The sequence below is a fragment of the Ciconia boyciana genome, chromosome 8, assembly GCF_034638445.1.
Source record: "Ciconia boyciana chromosome 8, ASM3463844v1, whole genome shotgun sequence".
In the NCBI taxonomy this organism is placed as follows: domain Eukaryota; kingdom Metazoa; phylum Chordata; class Aves; order Ciconiiformes; family Ciconiidae; genus Ciconia; species Ciconia boyciana.
The window spans coordinates 62312313-62339177 of record NC_132941.1 but is presented as its reverse complement, the minus strand read 5'-3'; the positions used below and the strand labels follow the sequence as shown (position 1 = coordinate 62339177).

Here is a 26865-nt window from a genome sequence, read left to right as displayed (position 1 = left end):
TTAAGTCCTTGTACTGCTTATTTACATATGAAAAGGTAAGTTTATAAAAGAGCTTTCCTATTTTACTACATCTAATAGTTAATAATTTAAATCTGTAGCCATTATCATCATATAGATTGACACAAATGGCATATGGATCATTCTGGGGATGAGGGTTAGTTTCTTTCAAGAGAGAATTGTTTTAGTTTTTGCAGGAAATTAATCAGGGGAATGGGCTTTGTGGAGCATGGAGGAAATCTAATCTGTTCTTTGTTCAAATTTGCCTTGCTCCAATTCCTAGCAATTGTAGACAACATGCTCTTTTGTTCGGGAGCCACTTGTTACATGCATAATTAGAGACTGCAGTAGCTGTGTTTAAAGAAAAACTGTTTTCCAATGTAATGTGTGATCTTGATAATAGTATTTTCATCAAAGGTAGCAATTACATTCATTAAGCTGGGACTGGCAAGGCAGCAAGGAAATTAAGTGGAAGGTGAATAAAAAGCTCCCCATTTCTTTTTAAAATCTCTGTGTCTTTATAAGTTGAAATGCACCATGTTGAGCTGCAAACTGGAAAATACATACTGAATATAAAAAAAGAAAGAAAGAAAAAAATAAAGTCCTCCTTAACCTTTCTGAATAATGATCCAGAAGATATCCTAGGGACACCTACTATAGATGCACTTTTCAAATTAAAGGGCTTTATTCTACATTAATTTCTTATGCAAGTTTTAAACGAGCTCAACATATGATTCAGGTCTTTAAAGGCTCCAGGGCTCTCTAGGATTAATTCACTGTTCTTTTCACACATAAATTAATTGTTTTGTGTTCTCAAAAACAGCAAACAGCACATAAATCAACCGGTTTAGAAAAGACGCAAGGCTGGTACCTTTTGCAAATCACTGAAGTTCGCTATTTACACTTCATTATTATAACATGTAACTTTTAAAGGAAAAGCTGGAAAAGCAGGACATATGTTGTGAATTCTAAGCGGATTTCTTGAGTGTATAACTCATTTTAGCAATTTGATTCCTTGAAAGACAAAAGTTGTGCAGCACTGAAAAGCCATTCTTCCAGCACTGACATTTTTTCCAGTTAATAATTCAATTACACATCACTAATGTATTTGCAAACATTCTCACGTAAAAATAGCTAGGTTTTTTTTTTCTTTTTCCCCTCTTTTTGCCTTAAGCCTTGTAAGAGTGAGATTTGCAGATAGAAAAATGTAAAAATCTAAAGACATGAGCCCCGGAACCCTGAGAGGGCTGTGCCCAACCTGCGGGCTCCCCCAGGCACTCCTGCTGAGCGCACACACAGGAATCTCATTTTTTAACTCCAAAATACAGTCTTGCTTTTTTTTCCAGGCCCTGTATCGCAGGCTGAGAAGCGGGGGGAAGCGGCTCCATCCCCTTGTACCTTTGCCCTGTGCGGACAGCCAGGGCAGCAGACCACTGCAGAGAAGTCGCTACTTCAGATGAGGGCTGAGCCCTAATTTTGCACGCAGGCAAAATATCCCACTTCAGGGATCTCGGCAAGTGTCAACCACTGCTGACACTTGGAGCAAGTGGGGCAAGTTTAATTTACAAGCACTTACAGCAGGACAGGTATGGAGAAGCAGGCGATAGCAGGTACTGTGCTCCCTCCTGAACAGGGATGTCCCAGCACACTCTCATGTCAAGGCAAGAGAGAAAAATGAAGCCAGAACCTATCCATGGAGATATGGCTATCCATATCTCCAAAAATAACTGTTTCTCTGCTCTGCCCTTCCCAGAAATAGAATATGAAACCACAGCATCTTGGCCAAATTGGAATTTGCATAGTTCTGCGAAGCATTTCCTTCAGTTAGGAATGATTTAATTATTCTTCACTTCCTCTTCTCGAAATCATTCCTGGATAATGAGGTTAGCATAGAGCAGATATGTTTCAGTCAAGAAATAGATGTAATTTAGTGCCAGAAGGCTTTTACAGTTCAAAAAAAAAAAAAGATCTTTTGGACACTTCTAAATAGAAGCAGCAGTATAGAGAAGGTTGGCTATTAAATTATAATAGTCTGAGACACCAGCTCATCGGGTGCTTTAACCCAGTGCTGCGTCAGCCCCCGAAGAGTTAGAGGACAAGCACAACTCTTGTGGCCCAGATTCTTACACAAGGGTAACAAGACACATTTTAAGTAATTATTAAATAATGACAAGCTATATCACCTCCAGAGAACTGTTTATCTCTGCAGATTGAATCACTGAAGTCAAAGCACAGTAGAGCTAAAATACTTCTGGTATAAAATGGAAGACCTACTGCTGCACCTTACTTTGGACCATGGAAACTGTGAATCCTGCGTGGCAGTCAAGTATATTTTATGACAAATAGCTTGCTGAATCTAGCTTTTATTATTCAAGCAACAATCAAAACAACCTGCCATATCAATCAAATATCAACATTGCTGCAATTAAACCCAGAAAATGACTTCCTTTCTAAAGCTTGGTTGGACAGACATTGAGAAGACCGAAGTAATGTGGAATTTAAGGCAGCAGCATAACAGTTTGTGTTTGATAAAAATCATACAGTGGAACATAAGGAATTTTTCTCTGAACATGGGGAAAACAAGACTATGAACGTAAATACAGCTTTCACATCATATAACCATCTTCTAGTACATTATAGGGAGTCATAAAACATTTTCAAAGTTCAAAAAGTACCTGAGCTGAAAAAAGTGCTTTGCCTCAATTCTTATGGGAACAATTGGAGCAAATGCTGCGTTTGGTGTGTAAACATCCTCCATCTCAGCAACAGAATGTCTAACATTTTCTTTCCTAAAACAAACAGCATCAGCTTTTGCACTAAAACACATTTGCTCTGTACCAACTATATCTTCACCAGCTCCATTAACAAAACAAGGAGCTTTTCAGTATTTAACTACATTTCCAGAACCTTAACTTTAATTTCTGAATTATTCCTTGATTATTTTTAGGTCAGTTTAGCAGAGCTGGCACAAAGCTGTTCTTGACGAGATAAAATGCAAATAAAAAAAAAAAAGTAAAACATTGTGCCTGTAACTTAGTAGCATTTCAAAGTTGGCTTCTTCCCTTCAGCTGGTCCTTTAGCCTGTTGGGTGCATGATACTGTAACTCCATAAACAAAGTTGTATCAGCTAATACTTTTTAGCATAAATAACGTTTGCAGCTTTGGGACTTAACCTTTCACTCTCTGCTTTTTGTATCCCTACAGATAAAAAACTACCCAGAGAAGCTGGTGTCTTTCTAAAATGTAATTATCATGTCTTTAGGTACCATCTAAACAAAGGCAGAAAAACTCAGTGACACAGTATCAAATTAAAACTGGATGACTGCTCTAGTTATATTGAAAAATTTGCATTTAATTTGCAGCTTGAAGATGCAAATTAGTGAACAGAAAAATCTTGCAGCATGTCCTAGAAAATAATTCAGGCCAAAAATATCTAAGAAACTTGCAGCAAACTTAACCAGATGAAAAGGATGATCAGAAAATTATTCTGTTCATCTGATGGGTGGGTCATCGTTTCAAAGTCTTGGCTGAATGTTCATAAGAGAAGGCAGGAAACAACCCCTCAATCAGGAGAACACCAGCTCTGGATGTGTGTATCAGAGCCTCTTGTCTCCTACAAAGTGGAGACCCAACCAGAGTCCTTCTGCAGGCTGCAAAATGGAAACTTTCCAACACCGAAACAAACTTAGAGGACGCAGAGAGGCAGGGGGTACAAACTCAACATGAACCCACCATGTCGCAGCTCTGCTCTTCCCTTCATTCTATCTACACTAGGAAAGAAAGTCATCTCATAGCTGGCAAACATTAAGGCATTTCTTGATCTGCCAACCTGCATTTGGCACTAAACCAAACACGCAGCACCGCTCCGTTTCAGCTCTTCCCACCGACAGGCGCTTTCCCACCATGAGCCTCCAGCCGTCGTTAGATGAAGCGAAGCTCATTTTAAGTCCTCCTAATGTCGGCAAGTTGACTTCTCTCCTCTGTTAAACACACCCAAAGCAGCCCAGCCCTGCCTTATCTGGTGATTTACAACAGATGTTTTAAAAACTGTCACAAATTGTGACAATGGTTTGTGTAACGCTTCAAACGGACTGTAACACCTCCAGGTCTGGATGGTTAGAGAGCAGAATTTACTTTTCAGTCCATATATGCTAATTTCCTGGTTAGGTGACCCCCAAATAACACAGGTTTGCAATCTGGGAGTTGGAAATTTATTGCTGTATTTTCAGGTTTCCTGTTGCTATTCAAATTTTTTTTTTGGTAAGAGAGTGGTTACAGCTTGTAATAGCTTTCCTTTCTTCAGAGATCCCTGCAAAATGTTTGATGGACAAATGTTTCTGCATGTTCAGAAGTCCTCATTTTGTATATTAAATAAAGCCAGTTCTGAAAGTGCTGGTTACTTGGCTATCGAGACACAGCTTTCTGTCAGGTAGGAGTGCTTTTTCTTTAGGATCTTCAGTGAAGTCACCTTGAGATTTCTTTATAGGTATAGTCTTCCAGTATTAGGAGCTCTACAGCTAATAAGATACATAGAGGGAAAATAGTTTCAGAAAGATGTAAATCCAAACGATCTTGAAAGACAGAATAATATATAAAAATGCTGTTGCTGCCTGTTGAGACTGTACAACTTTTTGATTTAAAGTATTTTATAAAAAAAATGTTACATTGTACATTACATGTTCTTTTGAACATTAATATACCAATACGAATCAACATTTGAATGCTCTGATCTATGAAACAAGCTATTAGGAAACACAGTGGTTAGTTCTAGTCACCTCATGTATTAGACAGTTATTGCACAGGAACGGAATATTTTTAGAGGATAATAAAAGCCAAGATTTCAAAGCAGCTTAATAATGTCTCTAGTACCAGATAATGAGAAATTCCCTCAATGCCACTAAGCTGGACTTTGTTAATTATAGCAACTGATCTTACAACTGGCATATTTAACTGAAATAATTATTGTAATTCCTATTTGTTAGCCTGGAACTCTGGATTCACTATGCATTGATGTTTGGCTGTCTCTGGTGTGGGCTCAGAAAGACCTCTTGCTTCCTCTCACCTGCCCGTACGGCCGACCACGCTACGTAGCTCTAGGCAGCCGAATCCAGAAGAGTAAGATTACGAACCACGCCTCCTCACCTGGACCTGGACCAAGGAGTTAGACTTCAGAGAAGACAACTCCTTGCAAAACACTGTGCAACGACTGTATTTCAATACACCATAAAATGACAAATCACGTGAAAATTCTTTGGGAATCGTACAATACATGTTCATCTGCCCATCAGCTCTCACTTCATTTGTGCCTCCGCCAACAGTTTGCACAGTGATAACATAACAGGTACATATTTATGAAGTATTTGTGGTAGCAGTGATACCACAGATACTGTGATAACAGTATATATCTGTTAACCACTTTCACGTAATTCTCTTAGGAGAAGATCTATCACAGTGGTACACTGAATACATTCTGGGGTTGAGGAAAAATGTTTTTTCAGCTTTCATGTATTCAATAAGCAAGCTCCGGAAAATCGGACAGCTGCTTTCAAACCAGCTTGTGTTTCAAATCGAGCTTAGCTTGGTAGGAAGAACTTGAAATGTGTCTCTCACCAAAAGATTTCCAAATGGAAATGCAATAACATGTTAATTAGAAAATTCTTTACATAGTGAAAGGCTCCCAGTGAACAATTACTTTATATTTCACATAAGCCTTTTCTAACACAATCTTTATATGGGGAAAAGAAAATATGAAAGAAAAACCAACAACATAGAAAACATTATATATAATGTTGTATTTGAGTATTTCCCATGTAGCAATTAAACCTTTCTGTGGAAACCTGCCTCAGGCCTTTATCACAAACCACAATAATACTAAAGAAACCTGACAGAAGATACATGTGTTCTCTCCCAGTAGAAAAATTGCAAGATCTGGGACACTATTTAAAATGACAGATTATTAGAGAACCGTCACCTGATGTACAAGATTAGTACTGTCACAAGTCAAATACAAAATTCAGGCACTTTTAATACATTCTCAATACAGGTCTTTTCTTCTAACTGTGGAAGCTCAGATGCAACATTTGATACTGAAAATGCTGTTCCAGGGCAATAGACTATATTGACTGGGCTGGCTAAGGGCATATAAAGGTAAAACTCACTAATATAAATACATATGGTGTATAAAGCAGCTTTGAGTCCTGTCATTAGCACAGAAAGCCTCACAGAGTTCACAATGCCAGCTCTGCAGCCCTACACGTCCTCGTGCAGCCAGCCACCATCAACAGTCCTGTGCTCGCAGTGCCAAATGCAGAAATGCAATTTATGTAAATCCATAAATGCCTGTCCCAAACTGAACAGGGGGTGGGTAGCACAGGCAGCTCTTAACAGCTCCTGGACAACAGCACAGCACATCTTATTACTAAACCAACGTCTGCATTAGTGCAGCAATAGAATCAGACGTAAGGGGATGAAACAAGTTAACTCTTCCCGAAGTCAGCGACCAGCATGGCTAATGCTCTCCACGGTGGTACGCGCCCTTTCAAAACAACAATGAAAGAAACTCAGTGGTTATAATTAATTTGTGCGCATACTCCTCCACAGAATTTTGTAGACAAAAATCAAATACAATACATACATTTCTTACAAAACTTATTGTGTACAGAATACAGCATACAGAATCGAGACACATGAAATATTTACAGCTGTAACATTAGTTAAAGGCTTGCTTTTCTGAGAAGAACTGTTGAGTAGCTGATGAGGCTGTTCAGGTTGTTTCCTGGACTATGGCATCTGAGTTGAGACTGTAGGAAATCACATTATTTTGATTTTTTCCTGATTATTTTTTCAAATGGATACCTGACACAGTTCTACACAAAGAGACAGTCCTTTTACATAATCCTGGATATCCAGCCTTTAAGTCCTTCAAAGAGCTCTGCACTTTCCTCCACAAAGGATTTGCTTTTAGCACTATATTAAGTCAGTTAAATATTGCCACTCACTTCCTAGCCTCATGCAAAACTGCAGAAGCCAAGCTAAGATAGTATCTCAAACTAGGAGACCTATTAAACAGTATGAATCAAAACCTGATCTCTGCTGACACTCATGTTAGCAAAGGAGGCTAAACTGCAGCAGCTAAGGACTGCCTCACATTAGCACAACTCGTCACATTAATCAACGCTAACTCAAGCATTTTGTAGTACGGTTATGATAATTTTAGACTTGCGGATAGACTATGTTGAGCAGAATAACTGCAGTTAACTGTTGTGGTCTCTGTAGTCTTCATTCTACCCTAACAATCTCCCCAGTTGTTTCAATTCAGCCAAAAGAAAAGCCTGCAAATAACCTGAAATGCATTAATAATTATAATGATGATGATGATAATAATAATAATAATAATAATAATAATAATAATAATAATAATAATGCTAGAAGAAAACTTCAGAAATAATCTAGTCTACCTTCCTACTCTTGCATTTTTGAAAATCTCAAAGCTGTTGATCAAACTGATATGGGAGGGGCTTTTTTTATTGGCATAAGGATAATTATCACACTAATTCTTCACCTATGAAAAAGCAAAGTCTGTATATAGGGGGAGTAATTCACTAAAGTAGTTACTTCCCTTTGAAGCTGACAGAAAGTCAGAAAACTTTTTAATAGTGCTTTTCCTCCTTGCTTGTTTCTTTGTGTAAGGCACTGCAGTCTGCTTGTTTTACAAAATCATACTTGTTAAGTGTCATTTACCCTAGTTTTGCTAGAAAATCCTTTGAGATCTCAGCCTGTAACATTCTAAGCTCCACTCGAAGTGAATCATCAGTGACTAGCAAGCTTTAAAAATGAGATTCTTCTAAGTCAGCCAAAACAAGAAAGCCTATCCTTCCCTCGCAAAAACACTTGAAACAAATTGCCAATTACAGCAATTATAATGATTTTTCATATATTAAGCTTTCCGTCTCTTGATTCTTAGTTAATTACTTCTCCAGCACTGAAGAGGTTTCTGCCGTAAATAAAATGTCTAATTTTAAAGTAAACAGAGAGGGATAAAAAAGCAAATGCTTCTCACCCCCCCCCCCCCTTCCTCTCTCTCGCCTTCAAAATGAGAAAAACTTCGCTAGAGAACCACTAACTTCCATGAGCGAGTTTTCTAGGCTGCAAATTAACAGTCCCTCCCTAACTCCCAGGAAGGCTCTGAGGACTGAAGTTTGTAAAATACGTTGAACATGGAAAGGCCACTGTGAGGTAGTATCACAGCATTCCTATTACCTGGCTTATATCTCTGTCTTTTTGCAGAACTACTAGAGCTTTTTTAACCCCATTTCACAAAGATTTCAACTCAACCTTTTATGAAAGGAGAACTATAAATAGCCTCTTAGATTAAAACCCTTAACAGCTGAGAAGGCTGGAAAGGGAGGTAGATATTATCCACCTTTCAGCACTACAAATTGGGGCTGGAAGGGCTTAATTACCAAGATATACTTAAGAACACACTAAGGGCTGCTGTAAAAATTACTCCAATTACAGCAGCTCCACAGACATCACTCCACCTGGGAGAGAGGAAACCATCACTTCTACCTCTTTCCACATACCTCTCCTGTACCCCATGCTAATAAAGGGCATCACGAACAAACAGCAGCTTCATGCCATGCAACAGTTCTGCTGCACACGTAGAGCCCTTTGGTGGCTTAACAGAACCTTTCACACCAGGCAAGCCAAAGATTTGGCTTCTTTTCTTTTCACTTTGAAATCTCAAAGCGGAGATACACTGTTTGTATAGCCCAAAGCAACCAAATAATTTCAGCCAATGTGTTAGCTTAGAAGTGTCTCAGGCAGAAAGAAATACTTTTAACCCATGATTTGGATTTGAAAGTGGAATTCATGATTTTGCATGAATTAAACACTCACTGTCCTGAAATGGGGAATTCATGGTTTTCCTTATGATTTTGTCTGTGATGATGTATTCTTATTTATGATTTTTATAATTACAAATAAATATGTAATTCACAATGAATGTTTAGTGAAATAATTTCTGTTAACGGTCAAGAAGTCCTTATGGTTTCAGTACTCCTGTGCTAAGCTTTTTGCAATGGTGCTCAACTGGATATTTGAAGTTCCTTCATATATTGTACCTGAAATCAGAAGAAAATAAGTTAGAAGACTATAAACCCACAGTGAGTATATGAAGAAAGACCAAGATCTTGTTCTAACAGTCCAGTTAGAACATTTATAATTACGAAGTGAAGCTTTACTGAGCGAGTTCTAGGAACAGAATTATTGTTTACATAAATGTTCATATTTTATTATCTGCAACAATTAAAATACTTTTCTACTGGTACAACATAATGACAAGACATTTTCCTGAAAAGCAATTCATAAATAACCAACAAAATTTAAATATTTACAAATGCTATCAGCAATAAAAGTCAAAGGGTAATATTGTTAGAAATGTCAAACTGTTATGTCCAAGGATTATAACAGTAAACAAGGAAGTCTTGAAAATAAAACTCCACATAGATCCAGATCTTAAAGCCAAAGAAAGTATTTTCAATTTTTTTGAACTGGAATTTTCTTAATAGAATGGGACACAATGTGTGTGTTTGTATTTTATTGGTATCTAATGAAACATTTTAACTAGCCTTACATACACGGATATTTATACCTAAAGTTTTACCGTCTCATATCTGAGCCTTTGAATCAGTGTTGATTACAGTCTCAGGGAAAAAATATCTTAAAAACATAGCCAGTCATTCATCCTCAAACTTTAGTACTACTAACGCTACAAGAAATACTTGTTAAGAAACTATCACTCACCTATCTTGCAGTCACGATAGTACTTTTCTATTGGATAATTTTTTGTGAATCCAACGCCACCCATCCATTCAATACATTTACTAGTTGTCAGTGTTGCAACCTATGAAAATAGTTTCAGAGTTACAATTTCAGGATTCAACTTCATGCAGGTGGTAGTAAATTTTATGCTTTGTAGCTATTTAAAGCAAAAACAAAGCAGTAATTAAAGCAGTAACTAGACCAAGTGGGAAGAGGAAGGACTGATGTTTTTGTATTCATCTTATTTATGCAAGTCATTTTAGAATAAAGATGACATTTTTCTAAACCAGAGGACATCAAGAATTCACTAACCATTACTGCAATAGTTCATATGCTGCACTGTGAAAAAGACTAGCAGCGGTATGCAAGGCAGCGATTACAAAGAGGCAGAAGCAATCCAGTTTTGAATCATGTTAAGACTCGCAGTTGTGACCAGCAGAGTTGAATGGTCACAAATGAAGCCTCACCATGCCATATTCTCCAGCCACAAAAAGAGAATTCTGAGAGAATTAAATCTCTCTAGATGAGTGAAAATACTAATTCACTTTATCTTTTAATGTTGTCGCTTGTTTTTCAAAATTTTATTCAGGGGCGTGAGCAGTTCATTCTTTGGTGGCCTACTTTACATTTCATACACGGACTGAGAATGAGAAACAAGGTAAAAGTACATCCACAGCTCTCACAGCAAAACATGAATTAAAAGGTATACATTCAGTAACAGAAGAAGCGTTTAAAGAGCAGTGAAATAAATCCACTGAATAAAGAAACTGCAAGTTACCTCAGCAGCGTAGTATTTGGCCATGCTCGCCTCCTTTATGAATGGCCTTCCCGTTTCTGCAAGACGGGCTGCGTTGTAGGTCAGCAACCTCGCTGCCTCCAACTGCGTGGCCACCTGAGCTATCTGATGTTGCATCCCCTGTAATAACCACACCACAAGTCAGACAGAACCAGTATCTGGTACTCAACTGGAATTTCTAGCAAGAACCATTTTTTTCACCCAGGAACATGGTGAAACACTAAACACATGGTGAAACACTACACTCTAAAATAAAAATACAAGATCTAGATGGACTAGTAAGTCTGCACATGTCTGCATCTATGCCATTGACATTGGAAAACCTCTGGGCCACCAAAGTCCTTTTAGGAACTGCACTCCCATTTTCTCCTTCCCTCTTCTTGGATTCAGGAGTACTGGTGAAATTCTTTCCTGACTGGCTGGACAGGAGGGTTCAACGTGAACCTGTTTGAACCCATGAATATCAAGGAAAATTTCAGCCAAATCTTAACGCTTTCCTCAGCACCACAGAGACACGGGTAGGTCAAAGCTGTGAGCTTAACTGAGAAAAACTTGAAAAAAGTACTTAAGTGGAGAAATAGCAAGGTGACAACCACTTCTTCCCATGTCCCATAACCATGAGACAAGAGTTAGGAGCAGCATAAAAGTCTAGAGAATGTGACTGATGAATGGATTCAAAGGGAAGGAAAAAGGTGATGGAGCTCACCTCTAAATCGTAGGTATTACAGAAGAATAGGTTTATTTAAGGAGACCCAAACATTATGATGATTGAAAACGAATATTAACTAAATATTGTCTAACTTGCTCCTAAAACACAATGAAATCTTTCCTCTTATTAGAAACCCTTATTAGCACTGCTCCCTAAAATTTGCAAAAATATATATGCAGGTCAAAATAACAAAATGATTCGGCAATTATAAATTCCATTTCCCATTCAAAAGACGCAGTTCCAATAATTTCCTAGATATCTGTGGCTGGTTCCTAAAATTTGTATAAATTATGAGTAGTACTAATGTTCCTTCCCTTCATCTGAGATGTAGGTTTCTTTTAACAAGAAAATTACTATAGTAATTACAATTATATATCTTCCTTATTAAACTATACATCATTTTTGCAACAAAGAGTCTTTTTCGTTTTAAGATACAGATATTATCATGAAAACTAAATGTCTTCATGTAACACAGGAAATCTAATAATTCAATCAGTTTTCCTTATCTTTTTATAATTTCTAATGTCTCCAGAAAAAGGCCTTCCCCTACACCTCATGAAAGGGTATAAAAACTGGAACACATTCAACATACTGTGATATTAAAATCAGAAGAGAAAGGAGTTCCACGTGTATTATTGTCAAAGGCAGTGAATATACTATCAAGGAACAGGAGTTATGTTAATAACGTTTTGAAGTTTTAAATTATTTATACGGTACTTGCAAAGGCACATAGCACTGAATTTATATATTTTACATGGCAGATGAATGCTCATCTGAAATTCTTCTCAAATTTTGAGAAGTAGAGACATGACACAAGGTGGACCACAAACTATGCAAATAGGATTACTCATTTTACTGACTTCATCTACTGTGGTAACTACTACTCTCTTGGAGGAAACTTCCCATGTGTTCATTAACAATTACCTGGAAGTCAAATATGCTTTTCCCAAACTGGACTCTCTCCTTTGTATAGGGAATCGTATGGTCAAAACACCCCTGTGCCAGACCTAACATCTGTAAGAAATAAGACATACTGAGGTGAGTTAGGACAAAAAAAACCCCAACTTTGAGGAATAAGCCTATTCCATACTATTCCATTCCTGAAAGAAACTTTCTTACTAAAGGCAAAGTATTTGTGAAAACACTATCACTAATTTTTGAACAAAAGTTATGGGTCAAATGTGGTTGCACAAATATTACGTGTTTCTGGCAAAATTCTTAATTACATGGGAAAATTGCTGTAAACTAAAGATCTATAGATCTACATTACACTACTAAAGGAAAAATAATTTGAATGATTATTCAAAGCTATTTTCATAATAAAAATAATTTCTCATTTTATAGAAGACACTAGACTGTCAGAATTAGTGATTTATTTCAGAAGTTAGAAAACTAGTATAGTGGAAGGAGAGATAACATTTGTTCCAGCATTTTCTAGAAAAAAACCAACAGAACAATTTTAGAAGACCCATTGTCTTTTCACACACTCTCTTCACTCAGCAGCAAAGATGGCAAAACACAATTGTTATCCTGGAGGATAACATCCGGGAAAACTACACACAAACATTTATAAAGAAGTAACTTGCATCTACCCTAGTGTCTGATTTGTTAGCCTAAAGAAACATTACGAAATCTGGAAAGTAAACTAGTTTTACATTTTTTTTAACTACCAAATTTTGAGAAGTGTATTCCATTCCAAACAAGATAGTAAAGAAAGGACCTTGCCTTTCATATATCTTGGAATATATAGCTATTAGTAAATAAGATCAGTTGGTTTCATTATACAACCATCACTCATCCGAACGCATTATTTCTACCTAGTTTCTTTCCTAGGAAAAACAAAGATAGGAAATTAGATAAGGGGAAGCATCAAACAAGAAAAAAAAAGGGAAATGAATGGCATGAAGAACTATCAAAAAGCAAGGTAACAGTATATAGTAAAATTGGAATCTCATAAAACTTTTCTAAGTCAAGACAGGATACTACAACGTGGCAGTCAGCTGTCACATCAAGCAGCTTATGTCAAACTGCTTTTAATGATGTATAATAGTGTATGGGTATTTTTGGATAGACCCACATATTAAGCTGAAAGCCAAGGGCCCCAAGAAGATAAAAACATGACTCTGACTGGGTTCAGACATCTACTCCTTAATCATTTAAGATTCTAGGAAAAAAACCCCACAATACACAGGAAAATGAGTATGTGGGAAAAGAACAGAGTAAAATAATACAGTCTGCTGCTAATCAGATTTGTTGCCTTCTTATATAAACTCATACAGATAAATCAAGTATATCCACTTCAGCACCTGTAACGATATATGCAGCTACCTTGCACTAAAACTATCTGAAACTGTTTTCACAGCCACAATTACATTTTATAAGGTGTTCATTATCTTTTAAAACTATTACTATTGCAAAACTAAACTCAATACTACAGGGCTTTAGAACTGCTGTTCTTGTACATTCAAGTACATTTCTCTTCATTTGAAGGTGCCAAGAAAGTAGTAACTAAGGTATAACAACTACCTGACCTTCACTTTTAATTAGGTTGTAAGTGTAACTTGGAGTAATTAAGAGTAAAATCCAGACCATGTATTTTACTGCAAGGGCCTCTATATTATTTATTTCTCTGGGAACAATGGGGCCCACAGCCCTAGTTTTTCCACGCCATATCAGACAAAGTTTAATCACAGATAATCTTCAGAAATGATGGAAAAGCCGACCTATTTAGCAGCATAGTATACTGCCACGTGGAAAGTCTAAATTTAATGAGGACTATTACTTCTGGTCTGTTTGCAAACTAGGGCAAAAGATAAGGGAGATTGGTAGTATGGACATATTACACCCTACACAGCACAACCAGATCCACAACAAAGTAGAAACAAAGAAAAGATTACTTTCAAAAGCAAATTAAAAATATAAAAACTTGTCATAAGTCATTTTATTATAGGGCTGAACCTGATTTCCACTGAAAGCAGCAGCAATCTGAGATCCAAATTGAATTTACAACAAAATACAACATTTTGAAATACCTCCAAGGTCAGCAAATGTTTTCCCCTAAGATGCTATAGGGTGCAATTTTCAAACACAACAATGACCTAGGACATTTCTGCTATAAAAAATCATATTTATTTTAAAAATAAGTTGACTTTTAAAAACAAGTTGTTGGGAAAACATCAGTTAGCATAAGGTTACATTTGGCAATCCCATACAATCACAGCTGGAAGCATTGATATTATACATTTCAGTGTGTTATATTTTCCAAAGCTAGTTTTCTTTGTAAAATAAATTTGCATAATGGAAGATAAAAATGTTGATAAATTTCAGTAGCAATAAGTTAACCACTAAAGACAAACTAATTGCCATGTAATGTTTTCTAAATCTATTGCTTATGTCACCGAAGGAGAATTTTACCATTGACAGTTGTTTCAGTATTTTACCATAACTTAGACACAGGAATAGTGACATCTAGTGGCAATTTAGTTTTTAATAAAGTATTTTCTAAATAGTTTATTCTTATTAGCTTTAAATATTTTGTAAATGTCAATCCAAATTCAAAGTTATATACTGGTTGTATTCAGTATTAAACAAAATTACCCACCTGTGCAGCGATACCTATTCTGCCAGTATTTAGCATTCCAATTGCATACTTATAGCCTTGTCCAACCTGTCCCAGGATATTGGTCTCAGGAACCTAAAGAATAAAACCACTCAATTATTCCTCTTCTATTCTGCTTCACAACTGCGAGAAGGGTTCACAGGTGAATCAGTGTACGTTTTATTTACTGTTCCTCATAAGTGAAGGCATAAAACATAAACCAGACATTTGATTCCTAGAATATCTGATTAGAACTTTTCCTGATACATGCAATTATAAACTGACGATTGAGAAAAACTGCATCAAAATTTAAGAAACCCAACCCCCCCTCAAGACTTCTGTGAAAGAATAGCGAGAAAAAAGTTAAAATATGCCAAACAATCAGTATGTCTAAAGAAAAAAAAATATTGGGAATTTAGTTAACTTTCTTTCCTTATATGTGGTCAAGCTCCAATTATACACATATTATGCTTCAGAAGCTAAACAACTTACAATACCTTAACATTTTCAAATGTTACTGGGCAGGTAGAAGACGCTCTGATTCCAAGCTTGTCCTCTTTCTTCCCTACGTGTAGTCCCTCTGTGTTGCGATCTACTATGAAGCATGTAATTCCCCTGTATCCCTAGGATGAATTAAAAATTAATCAAGAACTGTTTTTTATACTAATATCACCAAATGGCAGTCTAAAGATCTCATTCCGGTACCGAAATTTTACACCTGCTTAATACTATATTACTAAATAAAACACTGGCACTGTCATCTGTTCCCTCTGTGTCTGCTAATTATGGTTTAACAAAGGCCAGAGACACCTTCCTATTAAAATATTCCATGTGGAAAACATAATCAGAACAACCTTAAAAGTTCTCTTGATAATACCAGTGGACTGGTATTATGTAAATGAAACAGAGAGGACTGTACTGCCTGTCTGTACTGGAAATCTCTGGGAAAGCAAGTCATTGCTGTGCAGTGAAGTTACTGCTTCCTGTTGGAACATACGTCACAGTCAAACAATGGACTGCAAGAAGACACAGGGTATCTTTAGACTAAAGTGGTCAAATGAATAATGGCTCTAAACCCATGTCAGATGATTCTATAGGATGCAAGATTTTACTTAAGCCCAATTACTTCAGCTACTCTTCTCATGGAAGGCTGCATATATACTCTTCCTTTTAAGGTTGTCCAAAGTAAGAGCACTGACTGATGAGAGTGGCGTCACTTGGAACTGTGCTTGAATATTCAAAGTATTCTTCTATAATACTAAGTATATAGAAGTATAATTCTATAATTCTAAGCAGTATAATTCTAAGTATTATAACAGACCTAATCTAACACCCAGAATTGGTGGGTGTTAGATTAGGCAAGAAACACACATTCTCCTTGTGATTCCAGTTTGCAGAACATTGATATGACTGTCTCTTCACTTTAGAGAGGTAGTGGGAATATAATTAATAAAGTAGTCCGAAATCATTATGATGGTTGTTATCAAAAAGCTCAAAGACTTGATTTGGTATTCAGATAATGATTTAGACAGGGCACTAAATAATGCATGTGAGAACACATAGATTGTATAGCCAATCTAAATTCTGGCATCTCCTACATACAGGCTTAAAATCTTCATATCTTTGAAGCCTTAAAGTAGATTCTTGAAGTACAGAACGGTGATTCCTGATAGCTGTCACTTTCTCTTTTTCCCTCTGTGTAATTCTTATTCCCAATTTTCTCTCCTTTCCACCACTCATTCTTGCTTCCTCAGCATCAACCCCAGCCAAAACCACAGCAGTGTCTCTTACGCAACATACTACAAGGTCCATGAGACAGAAATGCGAGGCGTTCCTGGCCGTGTTTCCATCTCTTCCTGTCCCTAGAATACACAGCACCTCCTCTCACTAAGAGGGTGACAGTGAGAGGCAGGAAAAGTCCTGTGGTTCTTCTGGAAGAGCTGCCTCTTCTTAAAGAGAAGGCTGCGGTTTCAATCTCACCTCAGTGACAGCCCACCTCACCAAAGGGGAGCTGCTCGTGCAGACTGTACATTTCGGTACACAATTCTACGCTGGTCTGTTCTCTCATTTATACTGATGTCAACTGTTATTTAATCTTTGAGCAGCATTGATTTTTAATCTCCTTCTTGAATATGTAAAAGCAAATTTCTAACTTTAAGAAGACAATCTATTATAAATTTTTAAAATGTTACACTAATACAGAAACAACTCCAGATTATAAGGCAATGCACAGCAGTTAACAAATATAGAAACTGGCTTATCAAATATATTTTCATTGTATGTAGTACTCAAATCACCCACCAGCTTGTGAAGAAATGAATAAAAATTCAGAAAGTGACACGATGTTCAACTGTTTGATACAATGAAAGAAAAACCCCTCTTCTTATTTAGTCAAAACCTGAAATTTTAATTTTAAAAATAAATATCTTCAAGTTACATTTTTAAGCAAGTGATACTGGAAGAAGTTTAAAAAATAAAAGTTTTAAACAATTTAGTTTTATATTTGACTATCACTCTACCGTATTGGTATAGTACATTTTAAAGCCTGCAGTTGACTTTTCTGAATCTACTACCTATATCCAAATTAGTGACAAAACTTGAAACATGCATATTCATCTATGTATTTTTTTACCTGAACATACTTTGCTGTTGTATTCTTGTTAGTTTTCCAGTGCACGTAGCCTAAGTTCTATTTTGCCTTTTAACAACAGCAACTTGTCAGTTAAGTCAGAAAGGTTGGAACGACTTAGACTATCTGTTCTTCTGTTACTCAGAATAATACTAATGCATGCTGTGCTCTTCATCTAAGCAATTATGACTCTGACATTTTTATTTCCCCTGGTGGGAAGAATTCTTAAATTGTTCGGCGAGTCCTCAATTTTTGTTGGGAAATATTTTTAAAGGTTTGCTCTCAGCTAGGAAAAGGTTCAAAGAATATTAACCTTTAACATCAGATTATTAATATCAAATCCATAGTTTCATATATAATCAGCTGTCACTGAAATGCAACTATTCTTTAGCAACTTACTAAGGATGGATCTGTATTTGCCATCACAAAGAAAACTCCCGCGTGTTCTGCTGAGCTAATCCACATCTTTGAGCCATTGATAATATAGTAGTCGCCTTTCTTTTCAGCCCGAGTCTTCAAAGAAAAAGCATCACTGCCAGATCCAGCCTCCGAAAGACAGAAGCTGCCTATCTGTCAATTGAAGGGAAAAATACATTTTATTTTTTACTGAACATATAGGCACAACATACAACAAATTCTGCAACAAAAATAGTTATAAACAAGCACAAGTCCCTTAAATTCAAACATTTTAAACTATTGCATCAAAGTAACTGTTTCAGATATGGAGATTAAGAACAGAAACACTATGTAATTACATGTCTCTCAAAGTCAACAGCTTTAAAGTTCTTTTCCATAGTAAATTAAATTTTAATGAAACTAATAAGTGCCTTTCCACTTTTACCTCTCAGCTACTGATGACGGGATGTATCTGTATCACCACAGATCTCAGCTCTAACCAGTGTTTCAAAGTTTACACATATTTCCCAATGCTGCAGTCACCCATTTAGTTACTGAAAAGAACCGCCCCACTATCATTACTCAACTATTAAAAATTATATTATAGCTTAGTAAAGTGAGACTTTGACTCACTGTATCTTTAGCAACTCTGGGCAAGTAAGTTCTCTTTTGTTCTTCTGTTCCATATGTGGTAAACAACTTATTTGTTAGTGTATTTTGGAGTTCACATAGAAGAGCTACAGCTGCATCAACTTTGGCCAATTCTTCTACCACCAATATGACTGAAAAAAATGAAGCACCAGTCCCTCCATATTCTTCCCCAAGCTCAATACTCATCAGCTGAAATGTAAAAGATGCAAATATATAAATCTGTTAGTTCTTGTCAACAACTTGTTAGTCCAAGCTGATACTTAAGAGATTAAAATAAAACCCACAGAATGTAAGTATTTCCAGATCCTTCCCCAAAGACCTGTGTTCCTTCAATACCCTTAACAAACTAACAGTTCTTCACAGAAGTTGATAGTCAATTCATGCAAGAAATAACTAATGTGCAGTATACAGACCCACTCTAATTTGAGTACATTTTCCAGAACAACTGCAATCTCAACAGAAGTCTAATATTTAGAGTTGTTGTTGTACAAAATGACATTCTAAACCCAGACAAGATTTAGGTTTGATAGCAGGAAAGGCTAAAATTAAATCCAGGAATGATCAACAGGATATTTGCAACACAAGTCCTTGTGGTTGCCCAGTAAGGACATAGAGGACTCCTGATACCCTTTTCCAGCAACACTTATCAGAATCATGGCGGTCCCAGCATTCTATGCAATTATGCTTACCCAATTAAAAAAAAAGGGGGGGGGAGATAAGGAACTTAAAAATAAGACAAAGAATGTGGTATGGGAGTGGGAGAGATGGAAAGAATATTATAGGAAAAGATGGAGAGTGATAATGCAGTAAAAAAAAAAAAAAGGAGATAGTTGCCCTGCTGATGATAAATCCAAAATTTGTAATGATTCATTAGTTCATTTGAATTATATCCCTCAATCTTTTAATCTAAAAATCCAAAAAGTGCACAGCTAGAGATTCATAAAATGATGTCACTTTCTGAATAAAAGATTAAAAGTGTGCAGACCCCTTGTTCAAACAATCCCTGTATTACAGAGTCTTCCATCTTCGAATTCTCATCCATTTTTTGTACCAAAGGTGCAACTCGTTCCTGAGCAAATTTTGTCACTGTAATGAAGAGAAGTAAGAAAGTGTGTAAGTATTCTAACACCCTACTTGAAGATCAATATAACAGTAATATGGTACTTCTGACAGGTTATGCATGTATTCCCTGACTCTCCCAGACAAGTTAATAAAAGGACAAAAAGTTGCCCGAGTGAAACAAGGTAATGTGCCACAAGGCTCAATTATCATTTCTTTCTGAACCGGGCTACAACTCTCTAAACCAAAACAAATACTTCCTATAAATTCAGAAACTTTGAAAGCATCTCATCAACACTTATGTAACGTTAGTTGACCAAAAAAATTACAGATAGTATTTCAAATACACCCCTTGTTTTGTTAGCTGTATCTTATTTCTTCATAAATTAAACCTGCAGTTTGGGAAGATGGTCTCAGGCTTTAACACATGCTATTTTGAGTGCACAAAGTCCTATGAATAAGGCTGGTTTTGTTTAACTGGAGCCTTTTATAAGCTCTCTCCCAGATGTGCAGATCCTCACTCTTTCACCTTTGCTCTGAGGATCCCTTCTGAAACTCTGTCGTCTTCGTGCAGGACTGGCTGCATTGCAGACACTCACATCACATCTGTCACTGTTCTGGGTATACCTGAAATCTCTGAAAACCAGCTAGAGCAGTTAACTGTAGATGAACTAAACACTTCAGAAAGGGCACGAGTCAATGCCAGGCAACTTCACTTCTACTACAGCAACAGTTTTAAACAGTTAATATTTATTTTTGCAGAGTAAACTGCACTGTGGTATGTGGAACTGTGCAATGGTAACACGGAAAAAGAACATTACATTCTTCCTTGCGAACTAAAGCAGTTTTAACATTAACTAAACAACAACTATAATTAAATAATGAAAATAAATTTTTAAGCTAAAATTTCCCTTCAGATTAGACATTTCTGAATTTTAACCACACAGATAATAGGTACCCATATTTTTCAGCATCGTCTCCTCTTCAGTGAATGTCTGAAGCGGAGCACAGACAACTCCATCGCTGGCTAGATTTGGCATGAGTTCCGATTTGGAGGATCTGAAGACACACGGAGAAGCCCTCCAAGGAGCCAAGTATGCTGGCAAATTTCTTTTCAGCTGTTGACAATAAATACAGAACATGCAAACAGTTAATAGAATTTGTATTTGTATACAGACAGCAATACACAATTTTACCCAGTGTTTTTATTCAGTAAATGAATAGGAAATATAACTTACATTCAATGTCTAGTTTGAAAGTTTTTGAAAACATATAACTGCCCTAGTGTCCTAAAAGAAAATAATCTTTAATTACTCTTCTTTTAACCCCAAACAATCTTCCTTCTGGAAGTTTGCTAACACAATGTTATTTTACAAAGTATTCACAAACATTAATTTTAGTCAATTTTAGTGTTTACAGCAAATAAACTGTGCTGATAGTATTTATTTTTATACATGATTTTGCAAGTCTGCTGCAATATTCATAGTAGTAAGTGTATATTTTGATAGAATTAATATCTTCATTAACAAATATAAGAGTAAATGTGAAATAGACATACAAATGTTTTTTACAGAAGACCTGTCAACTTTAATGATAGACTTGGCTTTCTGCCTGGTTTTCTAGGGGCCACCAACTCTTGTTTCTAAAGCAATCTGATAGCACTTCATCTGGATTATTGGTATTTTGCTGAGAAAGGGCATAACTTTTAACATTGCTGTGGATTTTTGTATTCAAACTCAGTTCTTATCCACTGCTTAATGATTTTCAGAATGAGCACACATTTCAGAGACAAAGCCCTGGCATTTGAATGCCTCTGTATAGTTAATTTCTATATAGTTTAAATCCTATAGGTAATATGTTGATAGTACTATGTGACTAATAATTAATGTGTCTTATTTGGTTGATTTATTTAAAAAGTACAGGAAGGAACTAAAATTAAATAATTTATGCTTAACCTCTCCCCATTCGTCCACGATATACAACAATCTCAAATGATATCAAGAAGCATTGGTTATCCAACCAAGAGAGCAGAGGTATTACAGAGCGTTTTACTATAGGGGGAAGGGCATTAAGCATAGATAGCAAAAGTCACAAAAATGAACAGAACAGACAGTGGCTTTTGGGAACAAGCTACGCATAGTGATTGTCAGGTGGGTGGACATAGATACTGTGACAGGTAATTAGTTTTGTACCTTGGAGAACTATAAACTACTTACTCAAGTAGATAACAGCAGGCTTTAGAAAGGAACACGTTTGGTTTGAAAGCTAATATACTTTCTAACCACAGAATAATTTCTTAGGATTTTTTAAAAAGTTAGCATAATGAGTATGATCTGGCTCAAAAAGTAACAGGCTAACAAGTAGCTAAACGGATGCAAAATGTATTCCTGAAAAGCAGTATTCAAAAAAGAAGCACAGTTTGACTGACTGATCTCAAAAGAGACAAGACAGAAAAATGGATCCCAAAACCCAACTTATTCTGTGGCTAACGTCTACAGATCAGATCTTTGCTACAGATATCCGTCACTATTGCTGTGTCAGTCTAAAGCGTGGAGATATTAATGTCTTACAGCTGCTGACAGAAACCCCCAGTAGAGACACAGCTCTACTGTGCCATAAAAATTTTATGCCACAAAAATAATGCATATATGAGCATATGCCTGCCAACATACATTTTTGCCAGCATGCGCTCTTAACCCCACAGGGAGCAGACCGACTGACTGTGCTGTAACCAGACTGCTATTTAGCTCACAGAACGCAGGGCAATTTTGCAATGCATGCTGCGATAGCAGCATTCCCCAAAAAATGGCAGAAACTTTGGGGTCAGGAAGTAAAAATTCCTTTGATCTTTCTAATAGTTCACTCTCTTTCATGTTGGCTTTCAACACCTGTCATGTCCCTGGCTGAAGAACTGATGTAAAACACATCTACGGACTCCTTTTGTCTTATAGACAAGATGCATAAGTCTATTATAGTAAGGAAACTTTGACTTCAGCACAACCAGTCATGTCTGACAAAAAAAATAGTAAGAAGAGGTAAGATAGAAAACAAATATTGCTGTGAATATTCAATGTTCATTCACATTCAACACCCCCTGGTCACATAAAACACATACTGACTACTGGGGCTGATTCATGAATACAAAGTTTGGATGATCAGCAATTGCTGCAACACTTCCAAATGAAGACTAAGTTACTGGAGTCACTGTAGGTCTTCCCAGAAAAACAAAGAAAGAGTTGCTTTAATAGAGATAAAACCCAACGGAACCATGTTCCGGAAGCTGTCAGTCAGGAATGGATTATTTGCGGAACATCCAGCTATGGTAGGCCACTCAACACCCAGATGTGTAAGACCATTAAACATCCACCTGCGTAAGTCCATATTCTTAGCAAGGTCTGAGAAGGAAAAACCTAAGTATACACACACACATATATATATATTTAACACAGTATGCTTCCAGAGCAGTTATAGGATTACAAATCACACACACGTCCTGCTTCTTCCACTACTTTATTTCCAAGTACAAAGAAAAGAGCATTTTTCTTTCGTGGTGGCATAACCACAGATGAATCACTGAGAATATTTCACCAGTACTGACCCAGAGCTGTCAGGAAAAATGCACGGTGCCTTTCTAAGAATACAAAACTTTTCGAAAAGCTGCAAATAGGTATGCTCGGTAGGCAATAAGCCAGTACTGTTGAAACAACTCTGGGATTACCTCTACTTTCATTTGATGGCACCTGACACTTGGATGTAGAATTATTGACCACACAGGGGAACACATCACCAAATGCATGCAGAAGACTCTGCCCCGACCCAAGTGGGAAGTACAGATTTTGTAGACCACAAAAAATACGCAGATTTTTCTCATATGTTTCCATGAAAATGGGAAGCTGGAGAAACTTGATTAAAAGCAGCTCAGCAAGGTGAAGGACAAATGCGCAGGGCTGTACTGGCTGAGGTGACCTGCCAACAGCCTGGCTAGCAAGTAGAAGCTTTCAAACACAGCAAACAGCTTGGTGGTTGTTACAGGTTACAGCCATTACAGCAGTTTGCAACAATGCCAAAGGTTTTGAGAAAGTCAGCGATCACAGTCACTGTCCCTTAGCTCCCTTCCCATCCCTCCCCCCTGGTGGAAACCACCCCAGGCTTTCACATGGAGGCTCTTCCGCTGCAACCAACCCACTTGAGAGTGGCAGAGAAAGGTGCCCTTCCGCCGCAGGAGAAACAAAAGCAGCCCTTAGCGTACATATGCAGACAGGGTTTGATAAATGCTTGTTTGATACCTGATTGTGATGGTGCTAGAGGACAAAAGGAATATTCTTAACAAGGTTACCTTGAAAAGTCTTAAAACCAGTAGGATGGCCCCAAGGGACGGGACCTACATTGGCAACACCCCCACACAGAGCAGCAACCCACAGGTATGCCAGAGTAATAGCACAGTGTAGAAATTATTTATTTATTTCAACATTTAGATTAAAAAAAAATAATCAAGTCACTACATTATTGCTTACATTTTTATTCTTAGAAGTCATGCAGTCATATAGTATTACTAACTTTCAGATAGTTATTTAAAGTGCACGTACGTTACTCAAATGCTTTGGTACTGCTTCCCTGCCTTTTTTCCCCCTCTTTTTCTGTAGGTAATGATTTACGCTGCTACAAGATTCAGACTGCTTGCCCTACTAAACACATGTATTTGAAAACTGGTTTCTGGGTTGCTGATAACATTGATTTTTCTATTTATCTCAACTCTTACCTCCACCTCAGCTCTTTAAAGATCGGTTCTTTAGGCTTCCTTCTGTTTGTTTTACAATCTAAAATGAGATTTTAATGCTGGCAGACCTGGCTGCAGCATTAAGATATAAATAAAAAAAGGCCAAAGCAATATATTTTCCTAAGCTCACTTTGCTTTCCTTGATGACTTCCACTCCTGTATCTGTCCTAGCTGGCTTCCGAACAGTTCCTACTTCTCAGCAGAGAAGCTCCATCACAGGAAGCTTGCCTGCCCTCATTTATGGCGTTGGTTTTCTTTACTTCAGTTGTCACAACACACCCACAAGCTGCCATGAGAAGGTCCCAGGCCAGCATGTCTTCTCACTCTGCACAGTAAAAGCGTGTGTGTGGCACAAACCCAGGTTTTCCGCTTGTTTCCTTTGTCTTTTGTTTACCCCTACAATGCCACAAGCCTTTCGTCTGTTTAGGTAAGTAAAGGAGACATCAAAGCACCTTTGCTGCTAGAACTGTGCTGTCTTCCCATAGCCACATCAGCCGTGGGCTGCTCCAACTACAAACCGTTTCACAAAGATTTGTAAGAACTTTGCGTAGCAAGAAGTTACCCAACACCACCCCTCCGTACAAGAAAACGCCAGGCAGAAGGAGAAGAGGGCTTTCCAACCCCACCCTCACCCCCTGCAGAGCTGCACTCGAACCGGCCGAGCAGACTCCGCGCCCCGCCAGCTCCGAGCCCCAGCCAGCGGCTCCCCGGGGGCCGCTGCGGCGGCGGGCGGCCGCGCCACCGGAGCCGCCTTCGTCCCCGGCAGGCCGCAGCCCGTGGCGAACGCCGGCGGAACGCGGCACCCCCTTCCCACAGGCGGGACCGGAGAGCCGCGTAACGGACAGGCAGGGGTCTCCTCGGCAGCGCCGCGCACACACGGCCCCCACCGCGGCGCTCGGTGGCCCCTCGGCCGCCTTGACTGGCGGTGTGAGGTGAGAGGAGCTGACAGGCGAGGCGGGAACCCCCCGCGCCCAGAACCCCCGGCCCGCCGCTCCCTCAGGCGCCCGGCGGCCCCGGCGTCGCCCTGACAACGGGCAGGGCCGCACCCGCAGGCTCGGAAACACCAGGGGACGCCGGCGCCCCGGTAGGAGAGGGGGCCCACCCCTCTCCCGCCGTCAGGCGCCCCGCTTCACCTTCGCGCAGCTCCTCAGCCAACCGCCCGCCACCGCCATGTTGGCGCCCGCCGCGGCCCGGTCCGGCCCGGCCCCCGTCCCGCCCCCGCAACGCGAGGGCCACCGCCCCCCTTCCCCCGCCCGCCGGTGCACGCGCAGCGCGGCGAACGGCGCGCCACGCCCTCGGCACGGTCTCGCGAGGCTGCGGTGGGCCGGGCCGGGCCGCGGGAGGCACAACAAACATGGCGGCACCGGCGGTGGCGGGTGGCGGCCGCGGCGCGGGGCGGCGGCGGTGAGTGGCGGCCTCTCCTCGCGCGCCCCCCACCGTGAGGGGGCCCGGCGGCAGCACGGCCCGCACCTCCCCGGGGCGGCGGCGGCGGCGGCCGCAACACGCCTGCCCGGCGGCCGCGGGGTCCCCGCTGGGGCCTCCCGTTGATGTGAGGGGGGCCGGGCGGTCGGGGGCGCCTCGCCGGGGGAGGCTGCTGTCGGCTCCCCGCGCGGGGCGGGTGGGCAGCGGCGAGGGAAAGGCAGCGGGGCGGGGGGAGCCGCGCTGCCCCGCCGGGAGCGGGGCGCCGGGTCGGCCGGTGCAGCCCCTCGGCTTCTCCCTTGTTTTGAAGCCGGGGGGACACACAGGTTTACGCGGGGGTCTGCCGTGGCCGTGTCGCTTCCCGCTCACGCGTGAAGGCGGCGTGGGTCGGAGAACGGTGGAGGAAACGCGGGGGTGTTCGTACACCGTCTGGCGTGGAAAGGGGGTGGCGGAGCAACCGGCAGTTTTCCGTGGCTGATGACAGGTCGTGGGGCTCGGCCCGGCAGACACCCACGCTGCGATTCCTCTTCCCCTTTTCACGCGCAAAACTCCTCGAGAAGAGCAGGAAGGGTTTGGATAGAGTTTGGGATCCTTCCTCCTTCGTTATGTTAATTTTAAGTACTTTGCACTGGAAAAGATGAGACTGGGGCAGAGAGATCGCCTCCCCCCCCCTTTTTTTTTTCCCTTAATTCCGTAAAAGAAAACGGGATGCATACATGTGCTCTTAGTTATATATTATTTTATTCTTTTATAATTACTGCAGTATGAGTTCTTACTGTGTATGTTAAACTACTGGTTTTACTGCGTCTGAATTACTTTCTTTAGCATAATTCTTTAGGCAAAATATTTATAGTGCCTTTCGTCCTAGCACATCCAATGGCACTTCTTGGACAATAAACTTAGTACCCATCAGGACCGTAACTAGTGTTAAACCCAGCAGTTGTGCCTGTGTAGAAAATGAATAACCAGTATTCTACCCGACAGTGTATAAAGCTGGAGAAGATGCAGTTGC

At 39.2% G+C, this 26865-nt stretch overlaps 2 protein-coding genes across 4 annotated transcripts in view; one reads left to right on the top strand and one right to left on the bottom strand.

Annotated features, from left to right (window-relative positions):
* Window positions 1-4692: 4692 nt before the first annotated feature.
* On the bottom strand, window positions 4693-25628 carry ACADSB (acyl-CoA dehydrogenase short/branched chain). Its single transcript, XM_072871231.1, has 11 exons — window positions 25568-25628; window positions 20616-20775; window positions 19584-19684; window positions 18581-18787; window positions 17951-18121; window positions 15420-15545; window positions 14926-15018; window positions 12249-12338; window positions 10598-10735; window positions 9802-9901; window positions 4693-9119 (listed from the first exon to the last, which is right to left on the bottom strand). The coding sequence occupies exons 1-11, from the start codon at window positions 25604-25606 to the stop codon at window positions 9049-9051; spliced, it is 1296 nt and encodes a 431-aa protein (XP_072727332.1). The 5' UTR covers window positions 25607-25628; the 3' UTR covers window positions 4693-9048.
* The window catches only part of IKZF5 (IKAROS family zinc finger 5), a 16246-nt gene continuing 14583 nt past the window's right edge, over window positions 25203-26865 (top strand). For 2 of the 3 annotated variants that reach the window (XM_072871227.1, XM_072871229.1), the window contains exon 1: window positions 25742-25838. The gene's annotated coding sequence lies outside the window, so the exon portion shown is untranslated. Of the gene's footprint in view, window positions 25367-25741; window positions 25839-26865 lie in introns of those variants that run through there. The other variant, XM_072871228.1, reaches the window with a different exon arrangement.